Source organism: Coenobita brevimanus, chromosome 15 (genome assembly GCF_032717465.1).
Source record: "Coenobita brevimanus isolate Jiangsu-jjx chromosome 15, ASM3271746v2, whole genome shotgun sequence".
Classification (NCBI taxonomy): Eukaryota; Metazoa; Arthropoda; class Malacostraca; order Decapoda; family Coenobitidae; genus Coenobita; species Coenobita brevimanus.
In genome coordinates this window covers 32402192-32423033 of record NC_136968.1, presented here as the reverse complement: position 1 = coordinate 32423033, position 20842 = coordinate 32402192, and the positions used below count along the sequence as shown (strand labels likewise).

At 40.7% G+C, this 20842-nt stretch overlaps 1 protein-coding gene across 1 annotated transcript; it reads right to left on the bottom strand.

Moving 5' to 3' along the window:
• Positions 1-4112: 4112 nt before the first annotated feature.
• LOC145390564 (non-structural maintenance of chromosomes element 1 homolog) lies at positions 4113-19939 on the bottom strand. The gene is given in 6 exon segments (XM_080265379.1): positions 4113-4256; positions 9261-9422; positions 9974-10124; positions 12704-12892; positions 15583-15733; positions 19828-19939. Coding segments are annotated over 6 exon segments (909 nt in total).
• Positions 19940-20842: the final 903 nt, after the last annotated feature.

Genomic DNA, 20842 nt, shown 5'->3' with positions numbered 1-20842 from the left:
CATCTCATGCTTTCTCTCTCTAAATTGCTCTCTTCCACTCTCTAAATTGCTCTCTTCCGCTCTAAATAGCTCTCTTACATCCAGCCTAATTTACTCTCTTCCACTCAGAATTGCTGTCTTACATCCACTCTAAATTGCCCTCTTCTACTCTAAATTGCTCTCTTACTTCCCCTCTAAATTGCTTTCTTCCACTCTAAATTGCTCTCTTCCATTCTAAATTGCTCTCTTTGACTCTAAATTCCTCTCTGGTAGATCATTACTGCCAGGTGGAGGATATGTAGTATGGAACGAGGTGTCAGGAAATGTCGTGTATTGACAGCATTACTTTTGAGTATATCCACCAAAATAGTAAAATCAGACTAAGATACCCTCGATAGAAAAAAGTATCGGCACCCTTTCAGTGTAAGCCATTATGATACACGGCCAATGATTTACGGAAAATGATGCGATTATGTCGCTTTGTATCCTTCATTTGTGCTGTTATCTTATATTTTACAGACATATACAGTAGCTGGATCCATCATAGTAACATTGTGCTACATGGCAACTCAATCATTTTTTAAAAATTAAACAGGCATGCCAACACTACCGATTGAATCAGAGACGAAGCATTTCAGACCCTATCCGACCCCAAGGTGCTGATAATTTTTTTGTTGAGGGTACCATGCCTGCCACATACTGAGTGTGGAGGGAAACCTGTGTGCGTGTTAGTGCCACTTTTGACCACTTGTTTTGTGTTGGTGTTAAATCAGTAGCCTGGATGTTAAGGTTTGCGTTATTCATTTTGATGTTGATTTATTGCAAAGTATTTTTTAACTGTAAATCTTATGGCTCAAATGTCTGTTTAACTGTAAATCTTGTGGTTCAAATGTCTGTTTAATTGTAAATCTTTTGGCTCAAATTTCTGTTTAACTGTAAATCTTATGGCTCAAATTTGTTTATCTGTAAATCTTGAGGTTCAAATTTCTGTTTATCTGTAACTCTTATGGCTCAAATTTCTGTTTATCTGTAAATCTAATGGGTCAAATTTCTGTTTATCTGTAAATCTAATGGCTCAAATTTCTGTTTATCTGTAAATCTTGAGGTTCAAATTTGTTTATCTGTAATTCTAATGGGTCAAATTTCTGTTTATCTGTAAATCTTGAGGTTCAAATTTGTTTATCTGTAATTCTAATGGGTCAAATTTCTGTTTAACTGTAAATCTTGTGGTTCAAATTTCTGTTTAACTGTAAATCTTATGGCTCAATATTTCTGTTTAAATGTTAATCTTATGGCTCAGATTTGTTTAAATGTAAATCTTGTGTCTCAAATTTCAAGGTTTATAGAGTACAAAAATCACTTGGTCATCATCTGCACAAACACTGTTAATTTTTGGTAGTGCTTGTGATATACTAATTTTTAGGGCCCAAAAACCTGAGAGAATTTCAAACTAATGTCCTAACTGGGTAGGTAAACATGTATTAAAAGTTGAGCAGGAATATTAATTCTTTGGAAAATTGGCATACTTGATTAATTCTGATATTTTTATACATAGTAGATATAAAGTCTGTCTAAATTAACAAGTCTCCATTTTTTTTTTTTAGCTCTCACTGTTTGTTTGGATTCGACATAGACAATACCGGTACAGTACTTGATTTAGTTTGCTATTTACAGTAACAAGTCACCATTTTTGTAGCTCTTATTGTTGGTTTGGATTTGAGGTAGCCGGGACCTTGATGTGCTACTCTGTACTTGATTTATTTTTCTATTTTTATTTACAGTGGAAACTGTCACTTACCTACATTACATCAACAAGCCACCATTTTTCTAGCTCCTATAGTTGGTTTGGATTTGAGGTAAATGAGATCTTGGTGTGATCCTAAGTCCACAGTAGTATTTGGCAACCAGTAATGCAGTTTATCTTTAAGTGAATCTAAATGTTTTAGGTTGTACTTCCTTGGTTGGCTGAGGGATATTTTAACGTAATTTTGGGAGACTGACTTGTGAATTTGAAGATAGACTGATTTGTGAATTTGATGAATTAATGTCTCTCTCTCTCTCAATTTGGTTAGATGTTTTAAGACTGTACTCTTTGTTCTCCCTCTGTCTCTCTCTTTCAATTTGGTTAGATGTTTTAAGACTGTACTCTCTATCTTTGTATGGATGCTTTCAGTCATTGTACCTGTGCTGCTACAATACAGCTAGGGGAAGGTTTAGTAATTACAGGGTTCAAAACTGTCTCTGCTAACTCTTTGAATGTATGAATTTTCCTGAAGCAAATAAAATGGTCTGAATTTAACCTTAATAAAATACCCATGTGCATCCAGGGCAGTAAAAGAGTTATTATCCATTGCCACCCCTTAGTACTTAAATTAATGTCTCCTGTTTTGTTTCCATAGATTTCTTCATCATTCTTTAAAGTTGTTTGCTCCTTGTTTCTTTCTGTAACCATCCATAAGCTGTTCTGTTGTCTCCTTTTAAACCACTCAGTCTGTTTTATTCTTGCTGTGTCTAGATTATTTAATTATTTGTATGAGAGACTTCAGAGCTTGAGAAGACAGACAAAGCCTTCAGTATCCCTTTCACTGTCTGGGGGTCTCATAAGGTGAATAAAATAATCTGATGTCAGGTATGGTAGATTAAAGAACGACCATCTCTTTGGGGCTAAGTTTTTCTACCTCCTTTATTACTTGTGAATTCATATTACCTGTATTTTTTCCCACCCAAGTCTCACCAAAATAATGCTCTTTCTGTTGCATTTACTTCCTCCCAGACAACCACCATACTTACATTTACTGGTTGTGTTTAGGTATAATTAGTTTAAAATGTACGCTTGCTTCAGGAATAATTTTATACTCCATGACATGAGCTTTGGATTAAAAGTTTTGAGGTGATGCAGTTTGTTATTACCCTGCCTGGATGTAAAATGGATTCCCGAGTTGAGGAAACCATTAGGCTTGTCGTTCAGTGTAAAGTCGCGATGGATAGAAAAATGAGTCACTAGTTATTATGCCCCAGGTGGAGTGAGTCATGCACAAGTTTGGTCCCCATGAGTATATTGGTGTTGTGATGAGGAGGGGTAGATTGAGATGGTTTGGGAGGAAGGATGGGACTGGAATGTATGGTGATGAAGAGGGGTAGATTGAGACGGTTCGGTAGGAAGGATGGGACTGGAATGTATTGGTGTTGTGATGAGGAAGGGTAGATTGAGATTGTTTGGGAGGAAGGATGGGACTGGAATGTATTGGTGTTGTGATGAGGAGGGGTAGACTGAGATGGTTTGGGAGGAAGGATGGGACTGGAATGTATTGGTGTTGTGATGAGGAGGGGTAAACAGAGATAGTTTGGGAGGAAGGATGGGATTGGAATGTATTGGTGTTGTGATGAGGAGGGGTAGATTGAGATGGTTTGGGCATGTAATGAGGAAGAAGGATGACAACTGGGTATGGGGGGTGAGGGCAGTGTTGAGAGTAAGAATGAGGGTAGAGCTGTAAGGATGGGACTGGAATGTATTGGCGTTGTGATAAGGAGGGGCTGATTAAGATGGTTTAGGCATGTGGAGAGGATGAAGGATGACAAGTGGGTGCAGAAGGTGAGAAGTGTGAATAAAAAGGGTAGGGTTGTGAGAGGCAGACTGAAAAATACCCGGGACTACGTCACAGAGTGACGAGGGACTGAATAGGGAGGATGCCAGAGATTTAGTAGTGTGGAGAGCCACCATTAGGTTACCAATGCCAACATATCCAAGCATGTTGGAGCCTTTATAAACTATACGACGACAAAGTGACGAGGGAAGTTGGCTGATCACCTACCCTTACAAACTGCTTAACCACAGGGTCCTCTATCTTGAAGGAAGTAATATGGGATGGGCTAATTTTTATCCTGGGTTGGAACACTGAAGTGCACTGTATATATAAATAGATTACATTTTCCCAATTAAAATTTTCTTCCACCTCACACAACCAGTCTACTGCACACCCATTTCAGGTGGCAGAGAGGAACACTGGTAGTGGCACAAATATATCCAGGCAGCTCCTTTACCTGGTTATACAAGTACCCCTCACCTGCCTCTGGCCCCCAAAAGGAGGACTGTCCACTGCAAAAGGGTAACTTCAGTCTGCAGTCTATCAAGTTCACATTCGTATGAGCATGTGGTCACAGTAACATTCATTTGATCCTATCCTCCCTTTCTCTGTGTTCCGAAGTATATTCACATGTAAAACATCTTGCAGCTGAAGGTTACATGGCAGTGTTAGGCCTGCATCAGCTTGGGGTTTCTGCTGAATTTAAATCATATGGTGATAACCAGAGTACAATCCTGAAATGAATCCGTTGTCTGCAGTGTTAATAGGCTGCAACAAGACACTGGCTAGATGCTGATGCTTTCTGGAATAAAATCTTGTGGTAAGCAGAATAAAAATTTTAAGTGTATCTGCTATCTAGAAAATTTTTAAATAGGTAATACACGAATTGAACCGGTGAAGGTTTATATCCAAGGGGTGGTTGGGCTTATTGCTCATGTAATGCCACTCGGGGATGAGTGAGGTTGGTCACTCTCATCTTAAATGTCAGGACCAAATTGCCTAGCCCCGGGTTCCTATGCTTCTCATGAGGCAACGTAGAATTGGATGATGGATGGATGGAATACAGCTGTAATGATCACAGGACTGATAAGATATTCTCCAAACATTAAATTTGCACAGTAAAATTTGATATTAGTTAAATGTATAGGAAATGAAAAAGAATGAAGATTTCTTCATTTCACATTAATTTTGTGTTGTCTGAATCATTTAAACATGTTATGGAGGCCCCGAACAGGGAAGCCTCATTATAAGTCAGTAGTGTTTTCCCCCAAATGAACTTTTTCCACAGAACTGGTAATGTAATGTAAATTGGAGCTGGCAAAGCAACTGTACAGGTAAGAATGAAATTCTACTAAACAATTTGTCAGACTATTAAAAAAAAAAAAAAAAAAAAAAAAAAAAAAAAAAAAAAAGTTAATGAGAATTTCTTGTATAAAGGAATGGGACAAGAGCATCTCAAGGATGAAGGAGCACTGTTGCCACTAAATCCGTAATAAATAAAACAGCAAATCCCCAATATAAATCACTAAAGAACTGTGTCTATTTACTATTAAGTCCACAGTACTGGATTACTTAAAAAAATAAATTAAAAAACAACGGTCCCACTGATACCTGTAAAGCTGATTTGCCAGTTTCCCCAGAGCTATATCTTAATGTAAATCAAGTGGGCTGTGGACACTCTACCATTTTCAGCCAGACCATCATTCCTACAACCATTGTGTGAAGCCATCCCTCTCCTGTACCAGATCGTTGCTATGGGAACAAGATGGTAAGGATGGATCAGGATACGTTACTTCATAAACAAACAAAGGATTCTTATGGTTCAACTTTAGTATAAAAATGGGCCTATGCAATGTATGAATTATTTAATGTTTGTATCGGCAGTCCTCAGGGTAAATAAGGAGTGCTTCAAAACATATTAGCTTTATCTGTAATTTCTGTAAATTGGGAAGCTGGCAAACAGCTTTATATGTACCGTAATACTGGAACAAACAGGCATTTTTTTTTTTTTCTGATATACTGTGGGGTTAAGAGGAAAAACAGCACACACACACACACACACACACACACACACACACACACACACACACACACACACACACACACACGCAACTTATAATGAGGGCTTAGTGAATATGGTAAAACAGTATTACATTTTATCGAGTACAAAACATTAAATTGTATAAAAAAATATACATAACCCTTCACTACAATTATTATTATTATTATTTTTTTTATCACACAATATACTGGCAATTTTATCCACTAACTTTATTCATTTTAGTTCTGAAAAAGTTGATTATGGTTACACTACACCTAACCCTTACAGTCTACTTAAAAAATAATAATAATAATCTGTCTTTCATTCTTTCCTCCTCCTTTTGCCTATGGGTGACTTTACACTCCCTCTTCTGTCTTTCTTTCCTTCATGCTTCCCTCTTCCTTCTGCTGTTTAGCCATATGCTCGGTCAGTCTGAAATGTGTTGGGAAGAACGAAATAGAACGAAGAATGTGAAACAGAACGCTAACTCACGAGAACACATGGATGAAAGAGTAATCTTTTTCTGGTTAGCAAACATTTTCGTTCCATTTCGTCCCTTAAAACTGCCAGACCCATAAATTTTTGTCTAACCATACAGCCTAACGTCTCTCCCGAAGGCCACATGATACAAGACAAGGCGAAACTTTGACAATAACATTTAGGGTAGGGGGTGGGGGGAGACAACCGGGAGTTATGTATCAACAAGGGTACCCAGACCAACTTTTGTTTGTTAATGCTATTTTTAATGCCACTGATGTTCTAATTACAACAGTAATATCTCTTTTAGTGTTTTACCCGATGGTGGGTATTAGTTGCAGTAATTTACGTGCGGTATGGTGGTAAGGAGGGGTAAAAGTGAAAGTTTTGGAAAGTTGCCAGAACACACTGTACAATTATACAGTGGGGCACCAATTTTCGCGCCTAATTGGGTCCAAAAATAATGCGCGAAAGTAGAATTAGCGAAAATTGGGGCATTGTCTTTATGGCAAAGAGGCTAATTGGTTCCCGGTTATCCTAAAGTAACATCAGATTTTCATTTTCACTTGCAATACAGTACATCAAATCACTATTGTACATTGCATTGTGAGATACAAACAATAAAAACTGTACAGTACACATTATATGAGGAGAAACATACCACAGAGACCAGGTTGAGGTGTTTAATGGATGTTGAGGGGTAAGTATCCGAGGCGCGTGGCAGGCTTATTTAGCCACGCCAGACGTATTGGCGCCACCTCTTGCTGCCTCGCTACCACCATGCTGTTTCCTCATACTATGCACTGTCGATTCTGGGATGTTAAATATACGGCAGATTTCACTGTTTTTTGCGCCCTTGTCCATGTGCTCAACCATCTTCCTTTTCATTTCATTATTATACTGCCGTTTCTTCACTCCAACACGATACTCTCTTTTAGCCTTGGCCTTTCCTCCCGACTTTGAATGTCCCGGCCACTTTTTATCACCACCACTGCCTCCCGGCCCTCCCCCCACACCACCAGGCCCTTTCCCCACACTACCAGCTATAGTAGAGGCCATTGAACCGTGAGAATCCAACACAATGGAGCTAGCACGCTCGTACACAATGGCGGGAATGGGTGGACAGAGTGTTGACATGACGTCATTCAAGATGGCGGTGGGTTGCGGGCGGGCGGTGCAGGAAATTCAAAGTTCAAAATATTGTCCCAAACCCAAAATTTGTGCGCGAAAATCGATTTTTTTCAAGCGAAAGTGGAAGTTAGGGAATATTTGGTGCATGCTGCGAAAGTGGATTCCGCGAATCCTGCTGTAGCGAAAGTTGGTGCACTACTGTACATGCAAACATATTGTCTGAGTGGAGCGTATTTGAGTTCCACAGTCCTTGTCCAGTCCCTATTACCTGTGGTACTCAAGAATTCAGTGTATATGGTGGGATACTTACTGACAGAGTTAGGGAAATAACAGGAATTAGGTGGAGAAGAACAGGGAGGTTTTAAGAAGGGAAGAGGTTGTGTAGATCAGATATTCATCCTCAAGTGTTTAGTGGAAAAGTTTCTAGAGTAGGGCAAGAAGTTGTATGCAACGTTCAGGGATTTGAAGAAAGCATAAGACAGTGGATAGACATGGAATGTGGAAAATACTAAGAATATATGGAGTAAATGGAAAGTTGCTGAATGCCGTGAAGAGTATGCATGAGGGCGTTAAGGCTGGAGTGCGTGTGGCTAGAGAACTGAGTGAATTTTCTATCTGAATGTTGGATTGAAACAGGGATGTGTCGTCCCCATGGTTGTTCAATCTGTATGTGGATGGGGTTATGAAGGAGATATAAGGTAGGGCAGTGGATGTTGGAGCAGCCCTAACGAAAGAGGACAGTGTTTGGAAAGTCCCTGTACTGTTGTTTGCAGATGATATTGGAGAGTGAAGATGAAGGGGAACCGCATGGCCTGGTGAACGAGTTTGGAAGTATTTAAGAAATGTAATCTAAAGGTGAATGTAGGGAAGAGTAAAGTTATGGTCTTCGAGAAAATTGAAGTAACTGAATGTACAGTGAGGCTGGATGAGGAGGAAATGGAAAATGTAAGCACATTTAAGTACCTGGGTAATCGCTGCATGACAGTATTGTGATACAAACTGTAACATATGGAAGTGATGCTTGGACCTTGTCGGAAGGACACAAGCCAAGAGTGTGAGCAGTGCAAATGAGTTATGTGAGAGGAGCATGTGGAGTTACATGGTGAGACAGACAAATGAGGAAGTGAAGGAACACTGTGGTGTGGCTGTGCATGTGACAGAAAGCATTAGGAGAAGTACACTGTGGTGGTTTGGCCATGTGGAGAGGATGGACAGTGAGAGACTAATGAGGAGAGTGTATGTGAGTGAAGTGGAGGGGGGGACAGGGAGGGGGAAGCTGAGGATGAGATGAAGGGATGGAGTGGAGAAGTATAAAAGAGATGGGGTGTGAGCAGGGGTAGGATGTGAAATGGCAGGGGACAGGGCGACATCGAGGCAATTTGTTTGTGGCCACCCCTTATGGGATTAAGGTGTCTGGCAATAGACAGATAGATTTCGTTTGTCCCTCTCTCTTCCTGTTATTCCCAAACTTCCCATCATTTTTTCTGGCTTGTGTTTCCACTTTCGGTGGCTCTACACTGAGTGGCAAGCCTAATGGCTTCCTGTAAGCAATGAAACCATTTACAACACTGGGTGGTGACCATATTACCAAATAATGACGTGGCACCTACCATAGTGCCCCTGGTAACTGGGTAGGGTAATGCAAATGTAGTGTCCATCCAGGAACCAAACCTCCACACCCTTCCCCATGCTTTGCTATGGCAAGATGCTGTCTACCATGAGGGACTATTGGTTTAATGCACAGGACAGTCCTGCAAGGGTGGTTGATTGCCTGTGTCTGATGGGTCTGCTCAGCCAGACAGACTGGGGTTACTCAACAATAACAACTTCAGCTACACTTGCGATCTATTACTCTACTTTCAACCAAATAACCTTACTGGCTACTTTGCCTCTTGTCTTGTCTACCTGTCTTCCTTCCTCTCTACTTCCATCCCTCCCACCCTCTTTACTCACATCCCTCCCACTCTCCCTCCTTACTTCCATCCCTCTTACCCTCCCTCCTTCTATCCTTCACTCCCTCCCTTATTCCCTCCCTCAGCGTCAGCCACCTTAGAGCGTTTTCTGGGAGTATCGGTAACTAGGGTGACGTGGGGCCAGGGTTCCGAACACCTTGAGTCTGGGCAGATGGGTGGGTTGGCATTTGTGTGGCTCCAGAAGTTTTGGCCGCACTTACGATGCACCATCACTTGGCATGTGGGACACTGATGGCCCTGTGGAAGACGAAGGCAGTTTAGTGTACAGATATTTTTCCTTAACTTGGTGTAGATTTTCACCCTTTTGCAGCTGACTTCACACATTTTGGTGGCATTAAAAGACAACACTATGGTCCTACATCCTCTCCACTGCACTTCTTCATGATTAGCATCATATTCTAATGTTAATCTACTGTTCCTGCTCAGGATAAACTTTGGAGAGATGGCACTTTTAGGCCAAGTTAAGTAAGATGTGTTTAATGAGTGATATAGATTTACATGCAGTCCTCATTAATCTTTTCACTTCATACTTAAGGCTCAGAGAAAAAGATATTGATACACAGGGCACTCAGTAAAGCAATGGCAAAAAAGGCAATGTAAAATTAAGTGAAACTGAATGTCATAACCAGTAAAATAGGAAGGGGGACTGCCAGAGATCGAGCAGCATGGAAAGCCGCCATTAGATGACCAAGGCCGACGCACGAAAGCATGTCAGAACCTTCAAAAACGAAAACGAAAGGGAAGTTGTACCCCGTCTCATCAAGTAAGAGCACACCAAGTCCACCAACCTTGAGTGTGAGTATCTTGCAGAAGAAGCACTTGTGTATGTTGTCCTCGTACATTTCTTCAAGGTACATATGAAGTTCGGACATGGTTAGGGCGCTTAGGGACACGGATCTTTCACCCTGGGGACAAAACACACGCCATATTTACTGTAATCTGCTTAATTTGGGACATTTTAATTTATAACATTCCTTAACACTTCTATTTTGTTTTAATTTATTTATTTTTATTTTTTTAATGCAAGGAAGAAGGAACCAAAGGCCAGAAGCTCACAAGATTATTCCCCCCAAGAAAAAACAAAAACATGATAACATTTCATGACACTTATATTTTATTTCCTAACATTTTATTTTATTTATTTATTCTTATTTATTTTTTAAGTTTTGTTTATTTTCTTATTTATTTATTGATTCATTTATTCCCTATTTACTTATTTACTTATTAATTTCCTAACACTATTATTTTATACCCTAATATTTTATTTTATTTCTTTATCTTCTTAGTTATTTCCTAACACTACAGTATTTTACTTCCTAACACTTTATTCTATTTCCTAACACTTTATTTCCTAACATTTTATTTCCTCACACTTTATTTTATTTCCTAACAGTTTATTTTATTTCCTCACACTTTATTTTATTTCCTAACAGTTTATTTTATTTCCTAACACTATTATTTTATTTCCTAACAGTTTATTTTATTTCTTTATCTTCTTAGTTATTTCCTGACACTACAGTATTTTATTTCCTAACACTTTACACTTTATTTCCTAACATTTTATTTTATTTCCTAACACTTTATTTCCTCACACTTTATTCTATTTCCTAACACTTTATTTTATTTCCTAACAGTTTATTTTATTTCCTAACACTTTATTTTATTTCCTAACAGTTTATTTTATTTCCTAACACTTTATTTTATTTCCTAACAGTTTATTTTATTTCCTAACACTTTATTTTATTTCCTAACACTTTATTTTATTTCCTAACAGTTTATTTTATTTCCTGACACTTTATTTTATTTCCTAACACTTTATTTTATTTCCTAACACTTTAATTCTAACCATTTCCTGACACTTTCATTCGCCTTCAGAGAGACATTTTGTACTGGAGGGGTTACATATACTTTTTGTGAATACTATAAGTATGAGAGGCATTGGTGGTAGGTGGTGGCGATCATCATCCACTCACCTGATGTAGTGCTGCCTACATCTTCCTTCGCCTTTATCTTTCTTTTTCTGTGTCTGTCCTCCTCTCTTCTTATTTCTCACCATCATTCACTCCCTTGATTTAGTGCTGCCAACTTCTTCCTTCACCTTTATCATTCTTTTTCTGTGCCTGCCCTCCTCTCTTCCTATTTCTCTCATCTTTCCTGTCACTTTTATTACTCTTCTTTCCTGTTCAGGTGGCTTTACATTGAGTGACAAGCCTAATGGTTTCTTGTATGCTAGGAAACCATTTCCAACGCTGGGTGATAATCATATAACCAACCCAAACATGTTCCCTACGTGTCAACATGTGGGTTGGCGGAGGGTTAGTGCCCCTCCTCGTAAAACAACTAACTCAAAGTCAACCGGCCACCCTTTGTGGGATTATGATGACTGGCTATAGATGGATAGAGCAGAGGCATTTCAAAAGTGGAATAAAATTAACTCACAGTAGCAAAAATAAGGTAAAAAGTATGTCATTCTCTTTCCAGAGGTTAGTCTTATTGCTATCTTTCACTATCATCATCATCAACAACAACATCATCATCATCATCACTGTCATCATCATCATCATCATCAACACGATCATCATCAATATTTTCATTATCACTGACACTGAGAACATACTCATCATTCATATCGGCTCCATTTGATGATTCCTTTGACACCTGATGGCAGGAGGGGGGAGTTTGTAGTACAGTATAGTGTTAGATCGAGGTGTAGTATTGCTTTGTGTGTAAAATGAGCATGTGGATATTCTGTCTATTTATTGCCAGATACCTCAATCCCGAAAGGGGTGGCCACAAACAAACCACCTCCATTTCGCTCTGTCCCCTGCCATTTCACTGCCGTGGGATGGGAGAGTAACAAGAGGACATGGAATGCAACTGAAAAAGCCAATTTGCCTGAAGGATATCAAGAAATATAGTTTTCCATATAGATGCACAGACCTGTGGAACTGCCTGGACAAAGAGATCATCCAGTCTAAAAACTTAAATGAGTTCAAAGCAAAATTTGACTTACTGAGAAACAGAGACAGGATGCTCATTTCCTGTATATCATAACTAGGTAAACACACACACTCACACACACAGGCAGAGAGCAAGAGAGAGAGAAAGTCAAACAGCCAGAAGTCTATCTATCTATTGCCGGATCCCACAATCCCATAAGAGGAGGCCATTTGACTTTGAGATATTTATTTTACAGGGAGGGGCACTAACCCTCCACCAACTCACTTGCTGACCCATAGGGAGCACATGTGGTTTGGTTATATGGTTACCACCCAGCGTTGTAAATGGTTTCCTGGCTTACAGGAAACCATTTGGCTTGTCACTCAATGTCAAGCCAACTGTAAAGGAAAGAAAAGCAATAAGAAGTGACAGGAAAGATGGGAGAAATAGGAAGAGAGGAGGGCAGGCACAGAAAAAGAATGATAAAGGCTAAGGAAGAAGTAGGCAGCACTATATCAACTGAGTGGATGATGGCCACCTAGAAATACAAAAATTAAACACACATCCGAACCTTAAACAGCCATTTCTCCTGTACGAGCCTATCCACGCAGCCCTCAGCATCTCCAAGCTTCATCCTCACGTTGGGCAGGTTGGTGGCGAGGTTGATGGCCTGGGTTGCCCCGATCTGGCCATTCTCTGACCTCACCACAGCCTCCACTATCCGTCGGAACAGGGCCAACTCTGCCGCACTGTAGGTCGATAGAGCTCTGGGGGAGGGAGAGAGGAGTTTAGGAGTGGTGGTGGTGGTGGTGGTGGTGGTAGTAGCTGTAGAAGTAACAGCAGCAGCAGCAGCATTAGTAGTAGTAGTAGTAGTAGTAGTAGTAGTAGTAGCAGTAGTAGTAGTAGTAGCAGTAGTAGTAATAGTAGCAGTTGCAGTAGCAGTGGTAGTAGTAGTAATAGTAGTAGCAGCTACAGGTCAAGGTTCATCTGAAATGTAAACTCAGTGGACTGCAGGTTTAAGATGTCTTTTTATGACAGTCCACCTTCCTTTTTTGGGGTGATAAAGACGACATAGGACATTTATATAACTGGGCAGTGGATCAGCCTAATTATATCAGTGCCAGCAAGTGAAGGCACCCCTCTCTAGCACCTTGGACAGCTTGTGGTCCAGCCTGAACGACATTTTGGGGGTCACGAGGCATCTCCAAAACTGACTGAAATAACACAATCTAATGGCAGCAAAAATACAGTACAGTAGTTATCATTGTAATTTTTTTTTAATGCAAGGAAAATGGAAACAATGACTGGGAGCCTGTAAATTGTTCCCTTGAGAGAGAGAGAGAGAGAGAGAGAAAGAGAGAGAGAGAGAGAGAGAGAGAACTGTGAACTCCAAATACCACAACTTTTCCCATAAAACAAGTACTGTCAATAATGTAAAACTGGCAACTAAGCTTTATACATACCAGTGACACTACAACAAGAAAATTTTGTCATTTATTGTGAACTTCAGAGTGAAAGTCCAAGAGTGTGATTCTTGAAAAGCACTTACTGTACTGTGGAGGGAGAGACAGGGAGGGGGAGACCGAGGATGAGGTGGAGGGATGGAGTTGAGAGGCATATGAGGGAGGAAGGAGTGAGCTGGGGGGGGGGGGGGCAGTCAAATGGTGGGTGACAGAGCGACTTGGAGGCGTTTTGTCTGCGGCCACCCTTTGCGGGATTAGGGCGTCGGGCTATAGATAGACAGATAGACTTACTGTACTGTCTCAATTACCCTTCATCCTAGTCTGGCTAATACCACACTTCGTTCAGCTTAAGGGAGATGTCTTGTAGTGAAGGGGATGGAGGGGGATGGAACAATTAGGGTGGCTGAATAATCCATCTTATAACTTGTCTGCCTGAATAACCAACTAAATGAGTACCCCTTTTCCTACAATATATATATTTTTTTTACATCCTACTATTGCTATCTTACACAACAATATGCTGCTTGAGACATGAATAATAATAATAATAAAAACATGATAAATGAATAATTTACTCCAATACTGACATCTGGTTGTGTAGTGGGTTAGGGCATTCCAACTGGATGTGGCCAATTTCACTTTAAATCCAAAAGGTGGCCAGAATTTCTCACTCAACTGGTCACTCTCTATGTTACCCAAATAGAGAGTGAGAAATCTTGGCCCTTCCCCCCCACTCACAAGTAAACACACACACACTTTCTACTCTACAAATAATATATACATCAGATCAGTGATATCCTACACCTTCCTGGCATGGGCCCCCATCCTATCAAATACTGTACTACAACACCATCCTGCAGACTATACTGAACAACAAACTAGGCATCATTACTGGCTGCACCAAAACCACACCCACTGATCATTTACACTCTGAAACTAGTCCTTGGTGTTAGAAACTAGATCTTCATATAAGAGACACACCATCCTGTGCAGCAGTCTGTGCCAAAACACAGCACAGTCATGCAACACACCTAGGGATACAAAACAATCACCACACAACCATTACCAAAGCCTTTGCAACATCTTCTCACCTCCAGAAATTCCAACACTAGCAATAAACATTTGCTATATATCCTCCATTCACTTGCAGGCACTACAACACCCTGACCACAACACTATACTGCCTCTCCCCCAATCCCAACACCAACCCATCAGAGATATCATTAATCAGAGCTTAATGAGGATGTCACCCAGTCCTCCTCAGCTACCGGCTTAAACTTGGGCTGGATGGAATCACCGGGGCCCCACTTCTAGAATATTCCTACACAACATAACACACATAATGGACTGCACATTTCACACAAAGACTGACACAACATCAATGGTGTACGGAACCTATAGGACAATACCACAGGGGAATCTGCTTACCCACAGTAGACACATCTCCCGAGTCAGACTGAAGAAGAAGAAGAAGAAGAAGAAGAAGAAGAAGAACAACAACAACAACAACAACAACAACAACTACTACTACTACTACTACTGTCATTATCATTTTATGTGTGGCACTGAGCAGCCTAGCCCCGTGCACCTACGTTTTTGATGGGGAGTAATGGACTGGATGGATGGATGGATGGATGGATGGATAGATATGAATAATTGAAAGTAGACACATTATTATCTAACAATTTTCTATCAAACTGCATAATGGAAATTCCCCCCCCCCTATATTTGGCTCTTTAGGAGAAAGCTTCTGGTGCTAATGGAAGATAGTGTTCATGACATTTACAACATGGTATGACAATTTTACGACATGGTATGACATGGTATGACATGTTGGTACAACATGTGAGAAGCTAAGTATATAAATTTGATTTTGGTGCACCCCAAGCAGGGCAATGTTACAGGCTATATAGCGCAAGGATTTCACATACAAGTTTTGGTCTTAAAATACTGCTGACTCTTGTTTTGTTCACTTACTCCTATGTACCCCTCACCTGGTAATATCGCCACTGAGCAGGTTAACAAGCACGAAGCAATGGACGTCACCAGCGGGCAGCTCCTGGAAGGACTTGCGTATGGCCAGGTGAACTAGCGACAACTGACGGTTTATGTCCATGACGAATTCTTGCAGGTTGTCTGATGGTACTGAAAAATACACTCTTGGCATTATCGTCAGTATCATCGTTGTCATTACTGTCACTGTCATCGTTATTGTATGGTTATCCTCCTCCTCCACATCATCATCAACATCATAACTGTTATCATTGTCATCATTAACTGTTATCATCATCAACATCATTATTAACCTATCATCATCATCATCATCATCATCATCACTGTTATCATCACTATAATCATTACTAACATCATCATCATTACTATTATCATCACTGATCATCATTATCATTATCATCATCAACCTGACCTCTTTTCACACCTATGGATGAGTTACACAAATGTTCTGTTGCTATAAAAATCTAGTGGCAGTCTCCTATACAACAGCTCTACCAATTCAAGTCTCTGTTACAAACTCTCGTAAGTTATCTGCCAATGTAAAAAAAAAAAATAAATAAATAAATAAAAGAATAAAAAAAAAAAAAAAGTAAAATAATAAAAGTAATGTTCTAAAAGTTTCCTTCTAACCATAGGCAGTTTAATCTATATGACGGACCTATCTATCTTTATCATTCTATAGCATTTACATCTCTCTACATACTGCCCGACACCTTACTCCTGGAAGACATGATACAAGGGAAATGCCTCCTTGTCACCTGTTCTTCCATCATCAGACTGCTCTCCCTACAACTCACAACACTCTCTTAAATACCTCTTCATCTCATCCTCTCAATCCTTCCAGCTCATCCCCTCCATCCCATCCTTCTCATCCTTCCATCTCACCCTCCCCATCCTCACATCTTATCCTGTCTCCATCCTCCCCTCTCCACCTCACTCCTTGTCACTCTCTTTCTCTGATGGTACTGAAAAATAATTTAATATTTATAAACAAACATAATTCCCATTTCCTTATTTTTATCTCTAATTCATAAGAACTCTATTACAGGCAATCCTCTTCATGTCAGGGCTAAGCTAATAATTCCAGATATTTAAGGGGAGTGACTAACTGCTAGCCAATAAGCAGCATTATGTGAACAATCACTACACTGCATCATTATTATTATTATTATTATTATCATCACTTGGTTCAGGGATTGTGTGGGTAAGACTGAAAGTAGGATTACAAACGTGGGCAACTGTGTGTATGCGCCACCACAAGATCGTGCATGCAGAGTGAAAGAAGAGTTCTGGGCATATGTGGAAGCATGCACAGAAAAGTTTGAAAGGAATGAGAGAGTGCTTTTGATTGGAGATATGAATGGAAAAGTAGGGAGTGTGAAGGTGGATGGAGTAGTTGGTGAGTGGGGTGTGTCTGCATAAGTGGATGAGAATGGCAGTGCTTTAGTGGACATTTGTGCAGGGAGGAGGTTGGTGATAGCCAATACCTCCTCTTTTGGCACAAAATGATCCACAGGTATACATGGCGAGTGATGAGAAGGGTGGATGGTGAACTGAATGAAACAAAGACAATGATTGATTATGTGTGTGTGCATGAGGGAATGAGAAGGTATGTAATGGATGCAAGAGCATACACAGGTTGGGGGAGTGGACATTTGGACCACCACTTGGTGGTGGTGAAAGTCAAAGTTCAAGTCCAATGAAGGAATAGGAGAGAAGGACAGGTGGAAGTAGTCCATACAAGGAGGGTAGAAAGGTTGCAAGAGGATGAAAAGAAAAGTCAAAATATAAGACAGAAGTGGAGAAGCGACTGGGTAAATATGATTTGGAGCAGATGGGGGAGTGGAGGGTGTGTGCAAGATATTCAGAGAAATCTCTGCAGCATGTGAGATGGTGTGTCGGGTGAAGAAAAGACGTATGGGGGTGCAAGGAACAGCATGGTGGAATGAAGAGGTGAGGCAAGCTGTGGTACAAAAGTAAAAAGCATATAATGAGTGGATGGGAAGCAGAGGCATGGAGGAAGTTGACAGACAGAGGAGAGTTATATGTAGAGAGGAAGAGAGAGGTGAAAAGATTAGTAAGACAGAATAAGAAATGAGTGGATGAGGAATTTGGAAGGAATTTGAGCGTAAAGTGGAAGGAATGTGAGAAAATGTTCTGGAAGGAGGCAAAGAGTTAGACAGGGTGATAAAGGAGTTAGTAGGGGAGTGAATGATAAAAAAAAAAAAAAAGGCAAATTGATAGAGGAGATGGGAGAAAAATTGAGCAGATGGATAGAACACTTTAAGGAACTGTTAAACAAAGAGAATGAAAATAATGTGGGTATAAGTGGCTGGGGAATGGCTGGGAGGAGAGAGAGGTGAGAAGGGAGTAAAAGATCATTACGATGGGAGTAGTGGAAGCAACGAAAAAAGTCAAATGGGCAAAACCCCAGGAACTGATGGAGTGTGTTGTGAAATGCTGAAGCATGGGGAAGAGATAGTAGTAGAATGGATGTGGAAGATGTGCAGATTGGCCTGGGAGGAAGGTAATGTACCGGAATATTGGAAATCAGGTATGATTATTCCCTTGTACAAAGGAAAAAGGGAAGATGTGTGTGGTAATCGTGGGGGCATTTGTCTACTTACGTAACAGGAAATGTTTAAGGCAGAATACTTATTGACAGAGTTAGCGAAATAATAAGAATTAGTTGGAGAAGAACAGGAAGGCTTAAGAAAGGGAAGAGGTTGTGTAGATCAGAATTCATCCACAGGACTTTAGTGGAAAAGTTTCTAGAGAGGGGAAAGAAGTTGGATGTGGCCTTCATGAATTTGGAGAAAGCATATTACAGAGTGGATTGACAAGGAATGTGGAAAATATTAAGAGTATCTGGAGTAAATGGGAAGTTGTTGAATACCGTGAAGAGCATGTATGAGGGTGCTAAGGCTGCAGTGCATGTGAACGGTGAACTGAGTGAATTTTTCCATCTGAATGTTGGATCAAAACAGGGACGTGTCATGTCTCCATGGCTGTTCAATCTGTAAATGGATAGGGTTACAAAGGAGGTAGAAGGTAGGGCAGTGGATGTTGAAACGGCCCTAGTGAGAGAGGGCAGTATTTGGAAACTTCCTGTACTGTTGTTTGCAGATGATACTGTTTTGTTAAGTAAAGATGAGTGCATTTAAGTGCTTAGGTAATGTGATGTGTAAGGATGGAAGTTTGGAGGAAGAAGTGCTGAAAGGGTACAACAAGGAAGAAAGGTTGCTGGTTCTTTAAAAGCTGCGATAAGAAATAGGGAAGTGAGCATGGACGTAAAAAGTTGCTGCATGAGAGTATTGTGATACCAACTCTACTGTATGGAAGTGAAGCTTGGACCTTGTTGGAAGGACACAAGTCAGAAGTGAGAGCAGTGGAAATGAGTTATTTGGGAGACGCATGTGAAGCTACATGGAGAGACAGACTGACAAATACGGAAGTGAAAGTACAATGTGGGATGGTTGTGGATGTGACAGAAAGCATTAGGAGAAATACACTGAGGTGGTTTGGCCATATGGAGAGGATGGAGAATGAGAAACTAATGAGGAGAGTGTACAGTATATGAGGGGGGGGCGAGGGAGAGATCGAGGATGAGATGGAGGGATGGAATGGAGAGGTATATAAGAGAGGGGGATGTGAGTTAGGGGGAGGGCAGTGAAATGGTGGGGGACAGGGCGACATGAAGGCAATCTGTTTGTGGCCACCCCTTATGGGATTGAAGTGTCTGGCAATAGATAGATACATAGATGCAGATATTCGCAGGGTGAAATGTACAGAAATGGCAATGATTAGGTGGATGTGCAGTGCATCCTTGAGTGCAAGGCCCGGGGGGGCTAGGTTTTGTCATGGAGGAGTTGAGAGGTAGGATGGGACTGGGGTGTATTGGTGTTGTGATGAGGAGAGGTAGATTGAGATGGTTTGGGCATGTGGAGAGGATAATTGAGTACAAAAAGTGAGAAGTGTTAATGTTGGGGGTAGGGTAGTGAGAGGCAGACCTAAAAAGACCTGGGCCGAGGTCACTGAGTGTGACCTCAGGGTTAAGGGACTAAATAGGGAAGCTGCCAGAGATTGAGCATCATGGAAAGCCACCATTAGGTGACCAAGGCCGACGCATGCAAGCACGATGGAGCCCTTAAAAACGAAAATGATAGAAGATAACAGAGAGTCCTGGTGCCTCCCCCTTCCCTCAGTCAGTCCATCACCAGACCCACCATTGTACTTTTTGCAGCATCTCTCGTGTGCCACTTTGACCTCTGGCCCGTGAAGGATCCGATTTTTGGTTAGGATCTGTAGGAAGAGGCGATGTGCATCTGTGTATATCATCCTTGCTCGAACCTGCAATGACCATACAGAAATTATACATCATTCTGAAATGTGTGTGTGTGTGTGTGTGTGTGTGTGTGTGTGTGTGACTGTATCTTGCAAACCTTCTCAGTGAGGCAAAGCAAAAAGACAGGTTATGTAACCCCTTACAGGAGGGTAACTTATGTAGGACAGTAATCACTGTACTATCCGGACGCCCACTTTCCGGACTCCCCACTTAACGGACATTGTGGCCCTGGACCTTTGGAACCCAAAAATGGCCAAAAAAAGAAAAAAATCCCCCCCTAAATCCCAATTTTTTCCCCATCTGTAATTTGAAATCGTCGCGTGGCACCGAACAGCTGTTTACACCATGGCCCCTTCATCCCTTCCTTCCTCCCCCCTCCCCCTGCCCCAGTCAAGGTTGCCATTTGGTATTTTTCATTACCAAATGTGGGCCAATTTGGTACCGAAAAGTTCGTTTGGTAGTGAATCAGCATGATCCATTACCAAACAGATTTTTCACATGTATAAAGATATAGAGAATGGAGATGGTGGACTGTCTGCTTTCTTTGATTAATCTGATAGCATACATAGCGCATAAATAAACATGCTGTTGATTATAAGGAGAGTGTGATTATTTCCATTTGTAGATATAATTAGTGAAGAATACATGCATCCTTTAAGAATCTGGTAATGAAAAGTTCAATTTGGTAATGAAAACTGAGAAGTTTGGTAATGTGGAAGAGCTCAGATCTGGCAACCCTGCCCTCAGTTACTGCCTAAACACTGTCGAGGGTGGATGGTCATCGCAATCGATGCCACACGTGCTCATTTTTGTGAATAAACAGTGAATAAACTGCAATACCTCGCCACTAGACCACATGGAAATTTAGTGTTGTGCAGTGTAAAAAAAATTAGAAT